General features: G+C 41.0%; 1 protein-coding gene and 1 long non-coding RNA gene across 2 annotated transcripts in view; one reads left to right on the top strand and one right to left on the bottom strand.

The window, feature by feature from the left end:
* LOC140121414 (uncharacterized) overlaps positions 1 to 7,304 on the top strand; it is an 88,940-nt gene extending 81,636 nt beyond the window's left edge. Inside the window, exon 4 of the long non-coding RNA XR_011854082.1 lies at positions 7,199 to 7,304. This is a non-coding gene — a long non-coding RNA (uncharacterized lncRNA). The remainder of the gene's footprint in view (positions 1 to 7,198) is intronic.
* Positions 1 to 10,759, bottom strand: part of MYCT1 (MYC target 1) — a 38,423-nt gene extending 27,664 nt beyond the window's left edge. The window contains exon 1 of the mRNA XM_072140967.1: positions 10,679 to 10,759. Coding sequence (XP_071997068.1) covers positions 10,679 to 10,715 — 37 coding nt within the window. The 5' untranslated portion in view covers positions 10,716 to 10,759. The remainder of the gene's footprint in view (positions 1 to 10,678) is intronic.
* Positions 10,760 to 13,262: the final 2,503 nt, after the last annotated feature.

The following is a 13,262-nucleotide window of genomic DNA, read 5'->3' as shown; positions in this document are numbered from 1 at the left end:
AATGGTCAAAAATGCATGCAGGCCAAAACTCGTTCAAACGCCACATGTGCCATCACCCCAAGGCTTGCATATGCGCTTCCCGGGAAACGCATGAAATCGGGTTATCAATCGCATGTGTTTCCCGGGAAACGTATATGCGATCGGGCTGAGGCCCTCCCCCTGTGTGCTAGTGTTTGTTATGAACGCAAAGCTAGCGGAGCATGTGGGGCTCTTAATTAGTAAAGGGAGGCCGCTAGGGGCTTTTGTTTAGTAAAGGGAAGCCGCTAGGGGCTTTTGATTAGTAAAGGGAGGCCTTTTATGACTGTTTTAGTGTCATTTTGTGCTATTTTGGTTGGTGGTGTGCCCCAGGATTTTCTAAGTATAAAAAGTGTGCCGCGGCTCAAAAAAGGTTGAAAATCACTGACCTAGACCTTATAAGATCAGCCTCATTAAGCACCTAATTACACATTTGGACATGCCCTCTGAGCCTAGACAAAAAAAACTATGTATTAAAATTGTTCATCTGTATGTCACACGCATTGTTCTAGGTTCACATCTGCATTTGATGGTTCTGTTATTAAGAGCTGAAAAAGTAGAATTGCGTCCTGATTCATTATTCTGCTACTAATAATGGATGCAATGAACATTGACCTCTTAAACTGAATAGTTATGAATAGTTATAGTCAAATTCTAGTTTTTTTTTAAATGCTTGAAAAACTGGTGGAAATCTCTTACAAAAAAATATGTGAAAAAACGGACACGCTGAACAAAATCTGATTGAGTCTTCAAATGAAATTTTCCATCAGACTTCAAATGAAATACAACGATTTCTGCAATGCTCCCATGAAACCAGCGAAACTCTCTTGACTAATGCTTTCAACCCTCAAGTATTTCTGTCACAAGTGAACAGAGTTCTCAAATACAGATAAAAATACATTTTTCTTTTTGTTATCATATCATCAAATTGCATATATTGTGAAAGATAACATTGTATGCACAATGACTTGTATAATTGGGTATATTTTGTAATTGTTACTTTCTTTGCTTTCTATAACAACTCTTCCCAGTTACTAACAATAATGATGTACTAAAATGTATACCCTATCAGCTTAGTGTGACCTTGTCTGAGATATTCATTTACTAATAGCCTTACTAGGGTGTCTCTGGATCAGAATCATACATAAGCATGGCAGGATTAAGGTTGTTGGGGCCCCCATTGAATGTAGTCCAGACAGGAAACGGCAATAACTATATACATCTCCCCAGAAATAACTATATAGCAATCACTGTATGCAGCACCCCCAGTAATCACTGTATGCAGCCTCCCTATAATAAATAACTATATGCAACCCACCCAATAACTATACAGCCCTAGGTAAAAATAATACAATTGTACTCCCCTTCCATCATTCCCCCGATGTGCGCTGTTTTTATCATGGTGGATGGTGGATATCTGATGTAAACAAAGATGGTGGCGCACTGATGTCATATGCTTTGCGCCACCATCTTTGTTTACATTTAAACAATTGTTCCCTCCCTCTGCTATAGACTAAAGTCAGGCGCATCGGTGGGATTCGGCTCGGGAATCCCAGAGCCAAATACACTGTTGGTGATCCGGTTGGTCACGCTACCACCCGAATTGCCCACATTTGGCGGGGGCCCCAGGGTGGTCACCCCCCCCCTATGATCCGGTCCTGTACATAAGGTGTGTATTTTCTAAGTAATCAAGTTGGGGAATGTTTGTGCGCATATAAAATCGAATAGATAATCTGACTTTTAAATGGTTAACCCCACTTTGCATTACTATGGCGGATCCATTCTGTCCTCACTCAATGCCATCTATGCTGATTATGATAATGCACTACAAAATTCCTTATTATATTATATTTAATTCATGTAGGTAATGATCAATCAATAACATATTTTAATGTAAAAGCCTGTCATAGTCCATTAATTTACAGTGAAAATCCAATGAGCATGTTGCTGTGGAATGAGAACACTCCTGTTATATTTTGGGGTTCCATCCCTTTCTCATGCAGGCAAAGGTTTATATCTGCCCTAAATTCTAAGCTGCAGCTCAGGACATGACTCCTCTCTTTCTGGAGCTGGTTCAGCTGAAGGAGGCAGGTAGGAAGGAAAGGCAATGTGTTTGGTCTGTGACACCAGACACTAAACAGTTTATCACAGACCATCCAAGAATAGTATGAAACGGCCCTAGGTCTCATGCACATGATCGTTGCATATGTCTGGGGGCAGAAGAGTGGGTTGTTGTTCTCCTGACCCCTCCCTTCTCCATAGAAAGCTGAGTGGCCACAACCAGATACAGTGTTCCATATTTACTTTGCCTGTTCTTTTATGTGCAAACTGTTTGCACATGTATTTAAGAAGTGTCCAAAATTCTGCACACGAAGGGTGATCTGGTGCACGGCCAGAACGTGAGACACATTTATCAGTGGTGTCAACCTTCTGGGTGCACGTGGGATATCTTATTACAGGTAACTATCAATATACCTTGTATCATATTCCAATATCTATTATTAATGTTGCACATAGAGACCTTGTTAACTATTAGCACTTTTGGTGTTATCTTGTTTCCATTAATACGGGGTTGTGCAAAATGTATGTATATTAATTTATTTATGCATGCCACATGTATGCATGCTAATCTATACCAAGCTTTAACTCTTTGATACCACATATTTTGTTCTTCATTGCCAGTGATATACATTTGGCCAGTGGCCGTTGCCAACTCAACCAATAGAATTTTTTAAATCATTCTGGCAATGCCGACGTGCCCCAGATGTTTTGTATTATTCCTCCAGCACAGGTTGATTCTTTTGTAAGCATCTGCCCCACCCCTCCTCATATGTGTGTTTGTGTCTTAATAAAATCATGATCTTTTTGTAAACATTATTTGTGGAATGCTGGCCTTACTTTGATAGGTTTAATATGAATTTTGCCAGTAATATAATAGTCCTATATAGGGGATGTTGGTGTTCCATATCTGTTATTGACACATTTATCATACAGAGTCCGACAGAATTGTGTTACACGCCCTATGTTAAAGGTGCACAAAAAATAGTTTGTGCACTCTGCTGGAAGGGTGCAGAGGGCAGCAGAGATTGAATGAAAAACATTTGACACATTACATGAATTTGGTGCATACTTCACAGGCACTGTTTTACATAAATTCATAATAAATTTGGCACTAGGTACTAAAGTAAGAAGCTCCCAGTGCTAAAACAGACGCAGCAGTTATACAATGATAGCGCTATCGAAAACCTCCAATAACGCTCTCTAACAACGCCGTGGAGTACAACAGAAACACTCTCAAAGAGGTCTGGCGTATTCATGAGGGAGCAGCCCGAGATGCTGCCTCTTCCCCGGACGCCCCACTCGCTCCATAGCTCGGCGGTGACTGCAGTACATCTTGCGGTAGTCACTGCCCCTAATCCCGCCCACAATCCCGCCCCCTCATGAATGCGCCAGACCGCTTTGAGAGTGGTCTGGCGTTTCCATTGTACTCCGCAGCGTTGTTGGATAGTGTTATCGGAGGTTCCCGATAACGCTATCATTGTAAAACTGCTGCGTTTGTTTTAGCACTAGGAGCTGCTTACTTTAGTAAAATTTCTGGGTTACAGGACCTCTTTAAATTTTGAATATTTTACCCCTAAGACACCAGAGTCAAGCATGGATCATAGTGCCTCAGTAAGTGCAGAGGAAGTAAGCAGCTGCAATCACGGGGAGACAATGGTGTCACACAGCAGCCTGGAGTTTATTGAAAGGCACCAGGGCTGCCTGTTATCTATTAGGCCAGGCAAGATGCCTCACCTAATAGATGGTTGTCGAGGACGTTATAATGTACTGCAATACATATAAGGGCAGAACATTTTTATTAAACTGTAAGATTTATGTTCATTTTTAAAATCTGCTGCACAGAAAGGATTAATAAAAGAATAGGATATATAAAACCCCAAATTGTGCTATTTAAAACAAAATTTTGTCCAGAAAAAAACAGACCTCATAAAATCTAGGTTTTATAGCTTGTAGGAGGCATTGATGAAAAAAAATTGCAAAAAGTCCTGATCAAAGACTGAGGAAAGATTTTCCAGTGCTGAAGTTTTGTGGTGAAAAAGGGAAATGCTTTGAGTGAAAGCTCCTGACTTCTGCATACTAGAAGGAGACTGATAGAAACCTGGTAAACAGGAAGGGTTTCATGGGAAATCTCATTGAGATGTTAATGTTAAAGGACAATATTAAACTTTCCACTTGACAAAGACTATGGACAAGATTTTACATGTGATTTTAACACCGCTTACCGCATACTGGGGCTGAGCACTGGGACACCCACAGAGAGTAAGGTATATCTATTTACCACCTGTAAATGGAGAGGCAAGTTGCACATGCCCCTTTTTTCTGGAAATTAGAACTTATGCACCATTTATGCATTTATATAAATGAACTACAAAAATCTAATTATTTTAACACTTGGTGAGGTACAAGTACTTTAAGACAGGCCATTTTTTGGCTTTTCTGATAATCAAATGTATCTCATTGGATTTTCTTCATAATCTCTTGACCCCCTAAACGCCGCAGCCCTTTGAAGTGTAATTAGTTTTTTTGAAGGTGGGGAGTGAAAAATGAAAACGCAAAAACGACAAAGTGGTGGTATTTAATATTCCATGCCGTGTACTGGGAAGCGGAGAAAAAAATTCCAAATGTAGTGAAATTGGTAAAAAAAAAATGCATTTGTGCCATATTCTTGTGGGCTTGGATTTTACGGATTTCACTGTATGCCCCAAATGACAGGTCTACTTTATTCTTTGGGTCGGTAGGATTATGGGGATACCAAATTTGAATAGGTTTTATAATGTTTTCATGCATTTAAAAAAATTTAAACCTCCTGCACAAATTTTTGGGGATTTTGCCATCTTCTGGCGCTAATAACTTTTTTATACTTTGGTGTACGGAGTTTTGGGAGGTGTTTTTTGCGGCAATGTTATCATTTTTAGGACTGTACAACTTTTTGATCACTTTTTATAGAATTTTAATTTTTTTTTTTTTTAAAAGGGCCATTTTCGAGTTTGGGCGCAATTTTCTGCTACGGGGTTACACGCAGTGAAAAACCGTTATTATATTTTGATCGCCAATTTTGGAAGCGGCAATACCTAATGTGTTTATGATTTTTACTGTTTATTTATATTTACCGTATATTCCGGCGTATAAGACGACCTGGTGTATAAGACGACCCCCCTACTTTCCTGTTTAAAATATAGAGTTTAAGATATAGTCACCGTATAAGACTACCCCTTTTCCAACGCATACAAAACACCGGTAAAAATTTTTAAAAAAAACTGATTTGAATTTAACATGGTCCTTTTTTTAATTTAAATTCTTATGACATGCAGGTATATAGCAGGAAAACTGTCGCTCATAAACATAAGGCATACAACAACATTACCATCGTCCATTTTACTGTAAATGTTACCATACTGTACCTTAAATTTTTATTTTATTAAATATTCCATGCCATGTACTCGGAAGCGGGAAAAAAATTCCAAATGCAATGAAAATGGTGAAAAAACGCATTTGCGCCATTTTCTTGTGGGCTTGGATATTACGTCTTTCACTGAGCGCCCCAAATGACATGTCTACTTTATTCTTTGGGTTGGTACGATTACGTGGATACCAAATTTGTATAGGTTTTAGAATGTTTTCATACATTTACAAAAATGAAAACCTCCTGTACAAAAATTTTTTTTTTGATTTTGCCAACTTCTGGCGCTAATAACTTTTTTATACTTTGGTGTACGGAGCTGTGGGTGGTGTCATTTTTTGCGAAATTTGATATTTTCAATTATATCATTTTTAGGACTTTACGACCTTTTGATCACTTTTTATACATTTTTTTTTTTTTTTTTATATTTTTCAAAATGGCAAAAAAGTGCCATTTTCGACTTTGGGCGCTATTTTCCGTTACGGGGTTAAATGCATTGAAAAACCATTATCATATTTTGATAGATCGGGCATATTCGGACGCGTCAATACCTGATGTGTTTATGATTTTTACTGTTTATTTATATTTATGTCAGTAATAGGGAAAGGGGGGTGATTTGAAATTTTAGGTTTTTTTATTTTTCTTTTTACTTCTTTTTTATTTATACTATTTTTCAGACTCCCTAGGGTACTTTAACCCTAGGTTGTCTGATCGATCCTACCATATACTGCCATACTACAGTATGGCAGCACATTGTAATGAATGAGGAAAATCCCCATATACTATCAGCACATTGTAATGAAGGGGTTAAAACGAAATAGCCTCGGGTCTTCGGAAGACCCGAGGCTACCATGGAGACGGATCGCTGCCCCCGATGACGTCACTGGGAGCGGCGATCCCAGGTAAGATGGCGGCACCCATGCGCCGCTATCTTTTTGAGGCTGCCGGCAGCCCACGCTGTGAAATATGCAGCAAAGACTTACCGGCTATGGAGAGGGCTCAGCCCGTGAGCCCTCTCCATGCAGCGCGACCCAACCGCCGCCGTGAATACACGGCGGGCGGTCGGGATTACCGACGTATAAGACGACCCCAGAGAAGACAGAAGATTTTTCTGTCTTCAAAAGTTGTCTTATACGCCGGAATATACGGTATATCAGTTCTAGGGAAAGGGGGGTGATTTGAATTTTTGTTTTTTTTTTAATTATAATTTTAAACTTTTGTTTTTACTATTTTTCAGACTCCCTAGGGTACTTTAACCCTAGGTTGTCTGTACGATCCTATCATATACTGCCATACTACAGTATGGAAGTATATGGGGATTTTACTCCGCATTCATTACAATGTGCTGATAGTTCTAACTTTTGAACACTTCTACTCATCATACTGATTTTAAGAATGTTTGTTTGTTTTTTTTCTTGACACATTGTACTTCATGATTTTTTTTTTTTTTTGGGGAGAAATTTGCCATTTTCAAAATTTGAAATTATCTGCTATTGTGACTGATAGTTTTAACATTTGCCATATCTCAACTTTAGGTTTTTTATGTGAGCGCTGCACAGTAATAAAAAAAAAAAGTTGAAATTAAGAATGGTCTAATTTTGTCGGTAATACATTCTTAATTACAAATGCTACACATTGTCAAAAGATGGAGAAATCCCATCTTAAAATTTGTTATGCATGAGTACAGAGACCACCCATATGTTGACCTTACTTGTTTTACAGGCGCACCGAAGGGAAGGAGCACCATGCAGCCGCCAGTTTTGTGCTATAGAATTTGATGGATTTTAGTTTCCTCAATGGCACCCTTTGTATGCTATAAAATTTTAGTTTTTCCCTTAGTTGGGGCGTTTTTTTTAATGCGGGATAAGATGTATTTTTTAGTGATGCATTTTGGGTTTGCTATACCCTAATATTGAAAATTAACTTCTTTTTTTTTTTTTTTTTTAAACCAATGAAATAATATTCTGCCCAGCACTAAACCCTTGTTTCTAACTGGTGACCATTCTGAGTAGGAATTGATGGCCACTGTCTGGATACAATCCTTCAGTTTTCAATCCAATTGCAAATGATTCCTACAAAACCAATAGACCAGTGGTGGCAAAACTTTTAGACACCGAGTGCCCAAACTACAACCAAAACCGACATATTTTTCGCAAAGTGCCGATTCAACAATTTAAGCAGTAACTTATTACTCCCTGCTCTGTCACAGGTTTAAATTGTATAAGCACCTGAGGGCACTAATGCAGTAGAAAAAAGGAGAAGAAGTTTGGATCATTGTTGTAGCTTCCTTCCTTCTGCCCTGGGGTGATGGCACGGGTGCCCATACAGAGGGCTCTGAGTGCCACCTCTGCCACCCGTGCCATAGGTTCGCCACCACTGCAATAGACCTTATTTTACCTATTGTGTGTCTAAGGGATAATGTCTGATGCCACCGCTCCTCTGTCCAGGTATCTGCTCACCGACTCACAAAAACAGATCAGGTTAGTCTGACAATTTCTATCGTTGGTAAACCAATGCATGCTGGCTATCACTTACACTATGTAATGTCTCATACTTCTGTATGTCATCTGTTAGTACCCCTTCCAGTTTTTTCCCCAAAATGAAAGTTAAACAATGTGATGTATAACAGTCTACTATAAAAAACTGTGTGATAACATTATGACCGAGATGTTGGGTGATAAAGTATTATTATGTATTAAAAAATATTAAAATATTTTCTTTCAAAATATATATTTTTAATGTAATAGGGAAACTGGTGGAGTTGGGGAAGGAGCATATTGGAGTATAGGATGGAGATTATTAACAGACCAAAGAAGTTCTAATGAACAAACAACGTTACAAAATAAAGCAATGATATTGTTAAAGTAAAATATGTTTTCTTAACAGAATAAGCATAAATCGGCTAAAATAAAATACAATTCTGCCCAAACCCCAAGCAAGTCCATGCCAAAAGTTATTATGTCTTTTTACATTTTTTTTATTTATTTTTTTGAGCATTTGAGATTTTTAGACAGTAAAAGTAACAATGCATGTTCAGTTACATTCAGGCTCTTCCCCCATTCAGGTCCTGCTCTCTTTATGTAGCCCTGCGGTACACATCTAACCTCGGGGTTGCCAGGGGAAGTATCGTATTCCCATGGTAAGAAACTTGAGAGGGGGTCCAAATCAGGGGGAAAAGATGCCTATAATATACAGCTGACACCCGGAAGCTTCGAGCATCAGATCCACTTGTGAGATGGTGCAAGAAGCATGACATAATGACGTGCCAACTCAGGCAGTACTATCACTTACCGCATCGGAAGGGGTTAAATAATTTACAGCCGACGGCCACGATTACCTTTTCATTCTTAGTAGCTGAATTGCACACAATGGGGCAGATTTACTTACCCGGTCCATTCGCGATCCAGCGGTGCGTTCTCTGCGGTGGATTCGGGTCCGGCTGGGATTCACGAAGGCAGTTCCTCCGACGTCCACCAGGTGGCGCTACTGTGCTGAAGTTCCCCGAGGCCCGATGGAATGCCCTGAAGTTCACCGGCCTATACCTGGTGAAAGTAAGTGCAAGTCCCGCGATACTTTTTTTTTTTTTTTAAATGCTGCGGTTTTTCCGAATCCGTTGGGTTTTCTTTTGGCCACGCCCCCCTATTTCCGTCACGTGCATGCCAGCGCCGATGCGCCACAATCCGATCGCGTGCGCCAAAATCCCAGGGCAATACAGGGAAAATCGGCGCAAATCTGAAGTATTCGGGTAACACGTCGGGAAAACGCAAATCGGGCCCTTAGTAAATTACCCCCAATGAGCTAAAGAGACATTTTTTTAATATTCAACAATCAGTTATTCATAAAATTGATCTGTCCAAACATTATTTAGCCCCACTTTTAAAAGCTGATCAATATTTGCAGGATGTTAAAGCAGCCTTGCTAGTAGCCCGCCAACTAAAAACACAATTTCTTAAAAAAAAAAATAGCCTTCCCATTTTGGTGAATTATTTCGTCCTGCTGATCTACTTGGCAGTGCTAGGCCAGTCTGCAGCAGACTGGCTGCACCTGGCATGGAGGTCTCTTGTTGCCAGACAGGGGTGTATTGTAGTTGTCAGTGTGCTAGTATCTGTCAATTAATGTAAAAAAAACACAATTTTAAAAACTAACCAATTTTAATGCTTTCTACCTCTCAAAATATGTAATAGAAAGTGATCAAAAAGAAAGATATACACTATAATATTACCAATCTAATGGTTATCTTTTCCTGCAACAAAAAAATTAAAATCGAGTGTATATACTCGAGTATAAGCCGGTATAATTAGGTACCTAATTATAACACAAAAACTGGGTAGGAAATGCATTGGTCCCAGCCTGCCCCAGTATACAGCCAGCCAGTGCATGCCCCCCAGTACACTGTCTGCATCCCCTGCCCCCAGGTATACATCCTGCAATCCCCTGCCCCCAGGTATACATCCTGCAATCCCCTGCCCCCAGGTATACATCCTGCAATCCCCTGCCCCCAGGTATACATCCTGCAATCCCCTGCCCCCAGGTATACATCCTGCAATCCCCTGCCCCCAGGTATACATCCTGCAATCCCCTGCCCCCAGGTATACATCCTGCAATCCCCTGCCCCCAGGTATACATCCTGCAATCCCCTGCCCCCAGGTATACATCCTGCAATCCCCTGCCCCCAGGTATACAGCCTGCAATCCCCTGCCCCCAGGTATACAGCCTGCAATCCCCTGCCCCCAGGTATACAGCCTGCAATCCCCTGCCCCCAGGTATACAGCCTGCAATCCCCTGCCCCCAGGTATACAGCCTGCAATCCCCTGCCCCCAGGTATACAGCCTGCAATCCCCTGCCCCCAGGTATACAGCCTGCAATCCCCTGCCCCCAGGTATACAGCCTGCAATCCCCTGCCCCCAGGTATACAGCCTGCAATCCCCTGCCCCTAGGTATACAGCCTGCAATCCCCTGCCCCCAGGTATACAGCCTGCAATCCCCTGCCCCCAGGTATACAGCCTGCAATCCCCTGCCCCCAGGTATACAGCCTGCAATCCCCTGCCCCCAGGTATACAGCCTGCAATCCCCTGCCCCCAGGTATACAGCCTGCAATCCCCTGCCCCCAGGTATACAGCCTGCAGCCCCCTGCCCCCCCCCCCCCCCCCTAGTATCCAGTCTCCAGCCCCCTGCCCAGCCTATAATAAAAAGTGTACTCACCCAGCGACTCCCCACCGGGAGGTCCTCTTCTGCCCATCGATGCTCCGGCTCCCTGTCTCTGCCGGTGCCGTCGCTCGACTGTGGATGTCAGCGGCTCACTGACATCACAGTGTGTGCCGATGGCGGCGCACACTCTAGAATGTCAGCAAGCCGCTGATGCACAGCTCAAGCGACGGCCATGTGGAGACAGGCAAATGAGGTTTCCTTTAAAAAGGTGCTTAATTTTCTAAAGTAGAAAAGCACAAGAATCTGTACAGGTTGTTTCACCTTAATCATACTAACCTGCAGAATAGTTTTATCATTTTTATTATACTGTATGGTGAACTGCGTAAAAGTTTTACTTAAAAAAAACAAGTGGAATAACACCTGTTTTATTCTGTTCCGCTACAGAAAAGCCTTATAGTTATAATCAGTATGCTATTTTTACCATAAAAATTAACCCATTGGAAAATACAGTAATGTCCAAAAAAGAAGGAAGGTATTTGAGCTCAAATACCTCCAATCCCGGCTCTCACCACAGAAAATGGACAAAATCTCTCTTTTCCTCATGTGCACGGACCGGTCAGGAGCACGACCGTAAGAACAGGATACCCGAGCAACAGCTACAAGTCCAGCACGACGTGGTAAGGAGATAAAATTGTTACTTTATTGTCATCGTCTGTGACGCCACCTGTGATGTCCTCTATGGAAGCATTTTAACGATGACAATAAAGTAACGATTTTATCTCCTTACCACGTCGTGCTGGACTTGTAGCTGTTGCTCGGGTATCCTATTGGAAAATACAGATCTTAGCACAAAATATAAGCCCTCATATGTCCATGTCGGATACAAAAGAAAATAGTATTGCCTTTTGCGATTTGAGTAGCCAAAATAGTGATGTGTTGTGAAGGCCATATTTTATTTTTTTTTTTACGGGGTTCACTGTGCGGGTCCAATAACAGAAATTGTCATGCATGCAGCGATACCATGTGGTCGTTTTGTGTATTCAATTTTACTGAATAAAATCTAATTTGGAGAAAATCTTGTTCATTTTAGCATCACCATCTTTTCAGATGCATAATTTTTGTATTTTTTGGCTGACGATAATCTGGTAAAGGGCTTATTTTTTAAGAGACTTGTTCTTTTTAGTGGTCTTGGAGTGTCACATTTTTAATCACTTTTTATAGCATTTTTGTAAGGCAATAATTAAAAAATATGTATTTTCAAAACTTTTTGGAGTTTCATTTTTCCCGGTATTTACCGTGCACGTCCAGTAATGATTCTCTTTTTTATTATACCAATTTATTACGGATGCAGCAGTATCAAATACAGGCAGACGTCGGGTTATGTACAAAATGGGATCCGGAGGTTCGTTCTTAAGTTGAATTTGTATGCAAGTCCAAACTGTTTATTTTATAATTGTAGATCCGGACAATTTTTTTTTTTGCCCCAGTGACAACTGGAGCTTAAAATTTTTCTTGCTGTAATGGGACCAAGGATTATAAATAGCTTCATTACAGGCACCTTAAAGCTTATCATTGCAATCTGGGACTATAGTAAAGCATCCAGAGAGCTTCACCAGAGGTCAAAGGGGGCAGAGGGGTCCGTCCTTAACTAGGTGTCGTCTGTAAGTTGGGTGTCCTTAAGTAGTTTTTTTATACTTTATTAATTGTTTGTATGGGAAAGTGACATTTTATTATTATTTACGGTATTTGTTATTAATTTTATATTTTATTTAAAATGTTTTAAACTTTTTTTTAAACTTTTTTTTTTTCCCCCACTTATATAGACTTGAGCCAACGATGCTCTGATTGCTGGTTCAAGTACAATACACTGCTCTGAAATACTAATGCATTGTAGAGCAGTGTAAACTGTCTGTCATGCCCATGCATGCTCAGACAGTTTACTGTCAGACCCGGAAGGGATCTGACTGCTCAGGACACTGGGAAGACCCCGGGGCTGCTCAAAAGAGGATTGTTAGGGAGAACTCCCTTACACACCGTGGTCACCGTGAGTGTCAGCCCGCTCAGATCGTGAGCCAGTGACAGAAGCGGGATGTACTATTACGTCCAAGTGCATGAGGGGTTAAACGTACAATGGTTATAGCAATCCTTCTGTCATGGTTTTCACTTCGGGAGCTTCCCATCACAACTGCGTATTACTGGTCTCGGCCCTTAATCAGATGAAACATGAAATGTGTCTGATATGGGTCTCCATAATCAATTCATGTGAAAACACACACGTATATTATAGCTGACACCACGCTCTGACACTTGCAATCAGAGCCGGCTCTGATCGCAAGTGTTAACCCTTTACACACAGCGGAAAAACAAGTCCCTGGGCTTCCCAATTTCTCCCACAGTCAGACTGGACCCAGACGGTAAATACTGGGAAAGAAAAAAAAACAAACGTTCTGAAAATAGATAATTTTTAATTAACCCCTTCCCGACATTTGACGTAATAGTACTGCATGGCGGGAGGTGCGTTCCCGCAAAATGCAGTACTATTACGTCAAACTTCTGGCCCCAGCTCCTGAACAGAGCCGGGGCCAGAAGCTGCCTCCAACTTGCCTCTAACACCCGCGATCGGAGATTTCTCCGATCG

Source organism: Engystomops pustulosus, chromosome 3, assembly GCF_040894005.1.
Source record: "Engystomops pustulosus chromosome 3, aEngPut4.maternal, whole genome shotgun sequence".
Classification (NCBI taxonomy): domain Eukaryota; kingdom Metazoa; phylum Chordata; class Amphibia; order Anura; family Leptodactylidae; genus Engystomops; species Engystomops pustulosus.
Note: the sequence above shows the minus strand (reverse complement) of the source record. Positions and strands in the feature narration are given on the sequence as shown.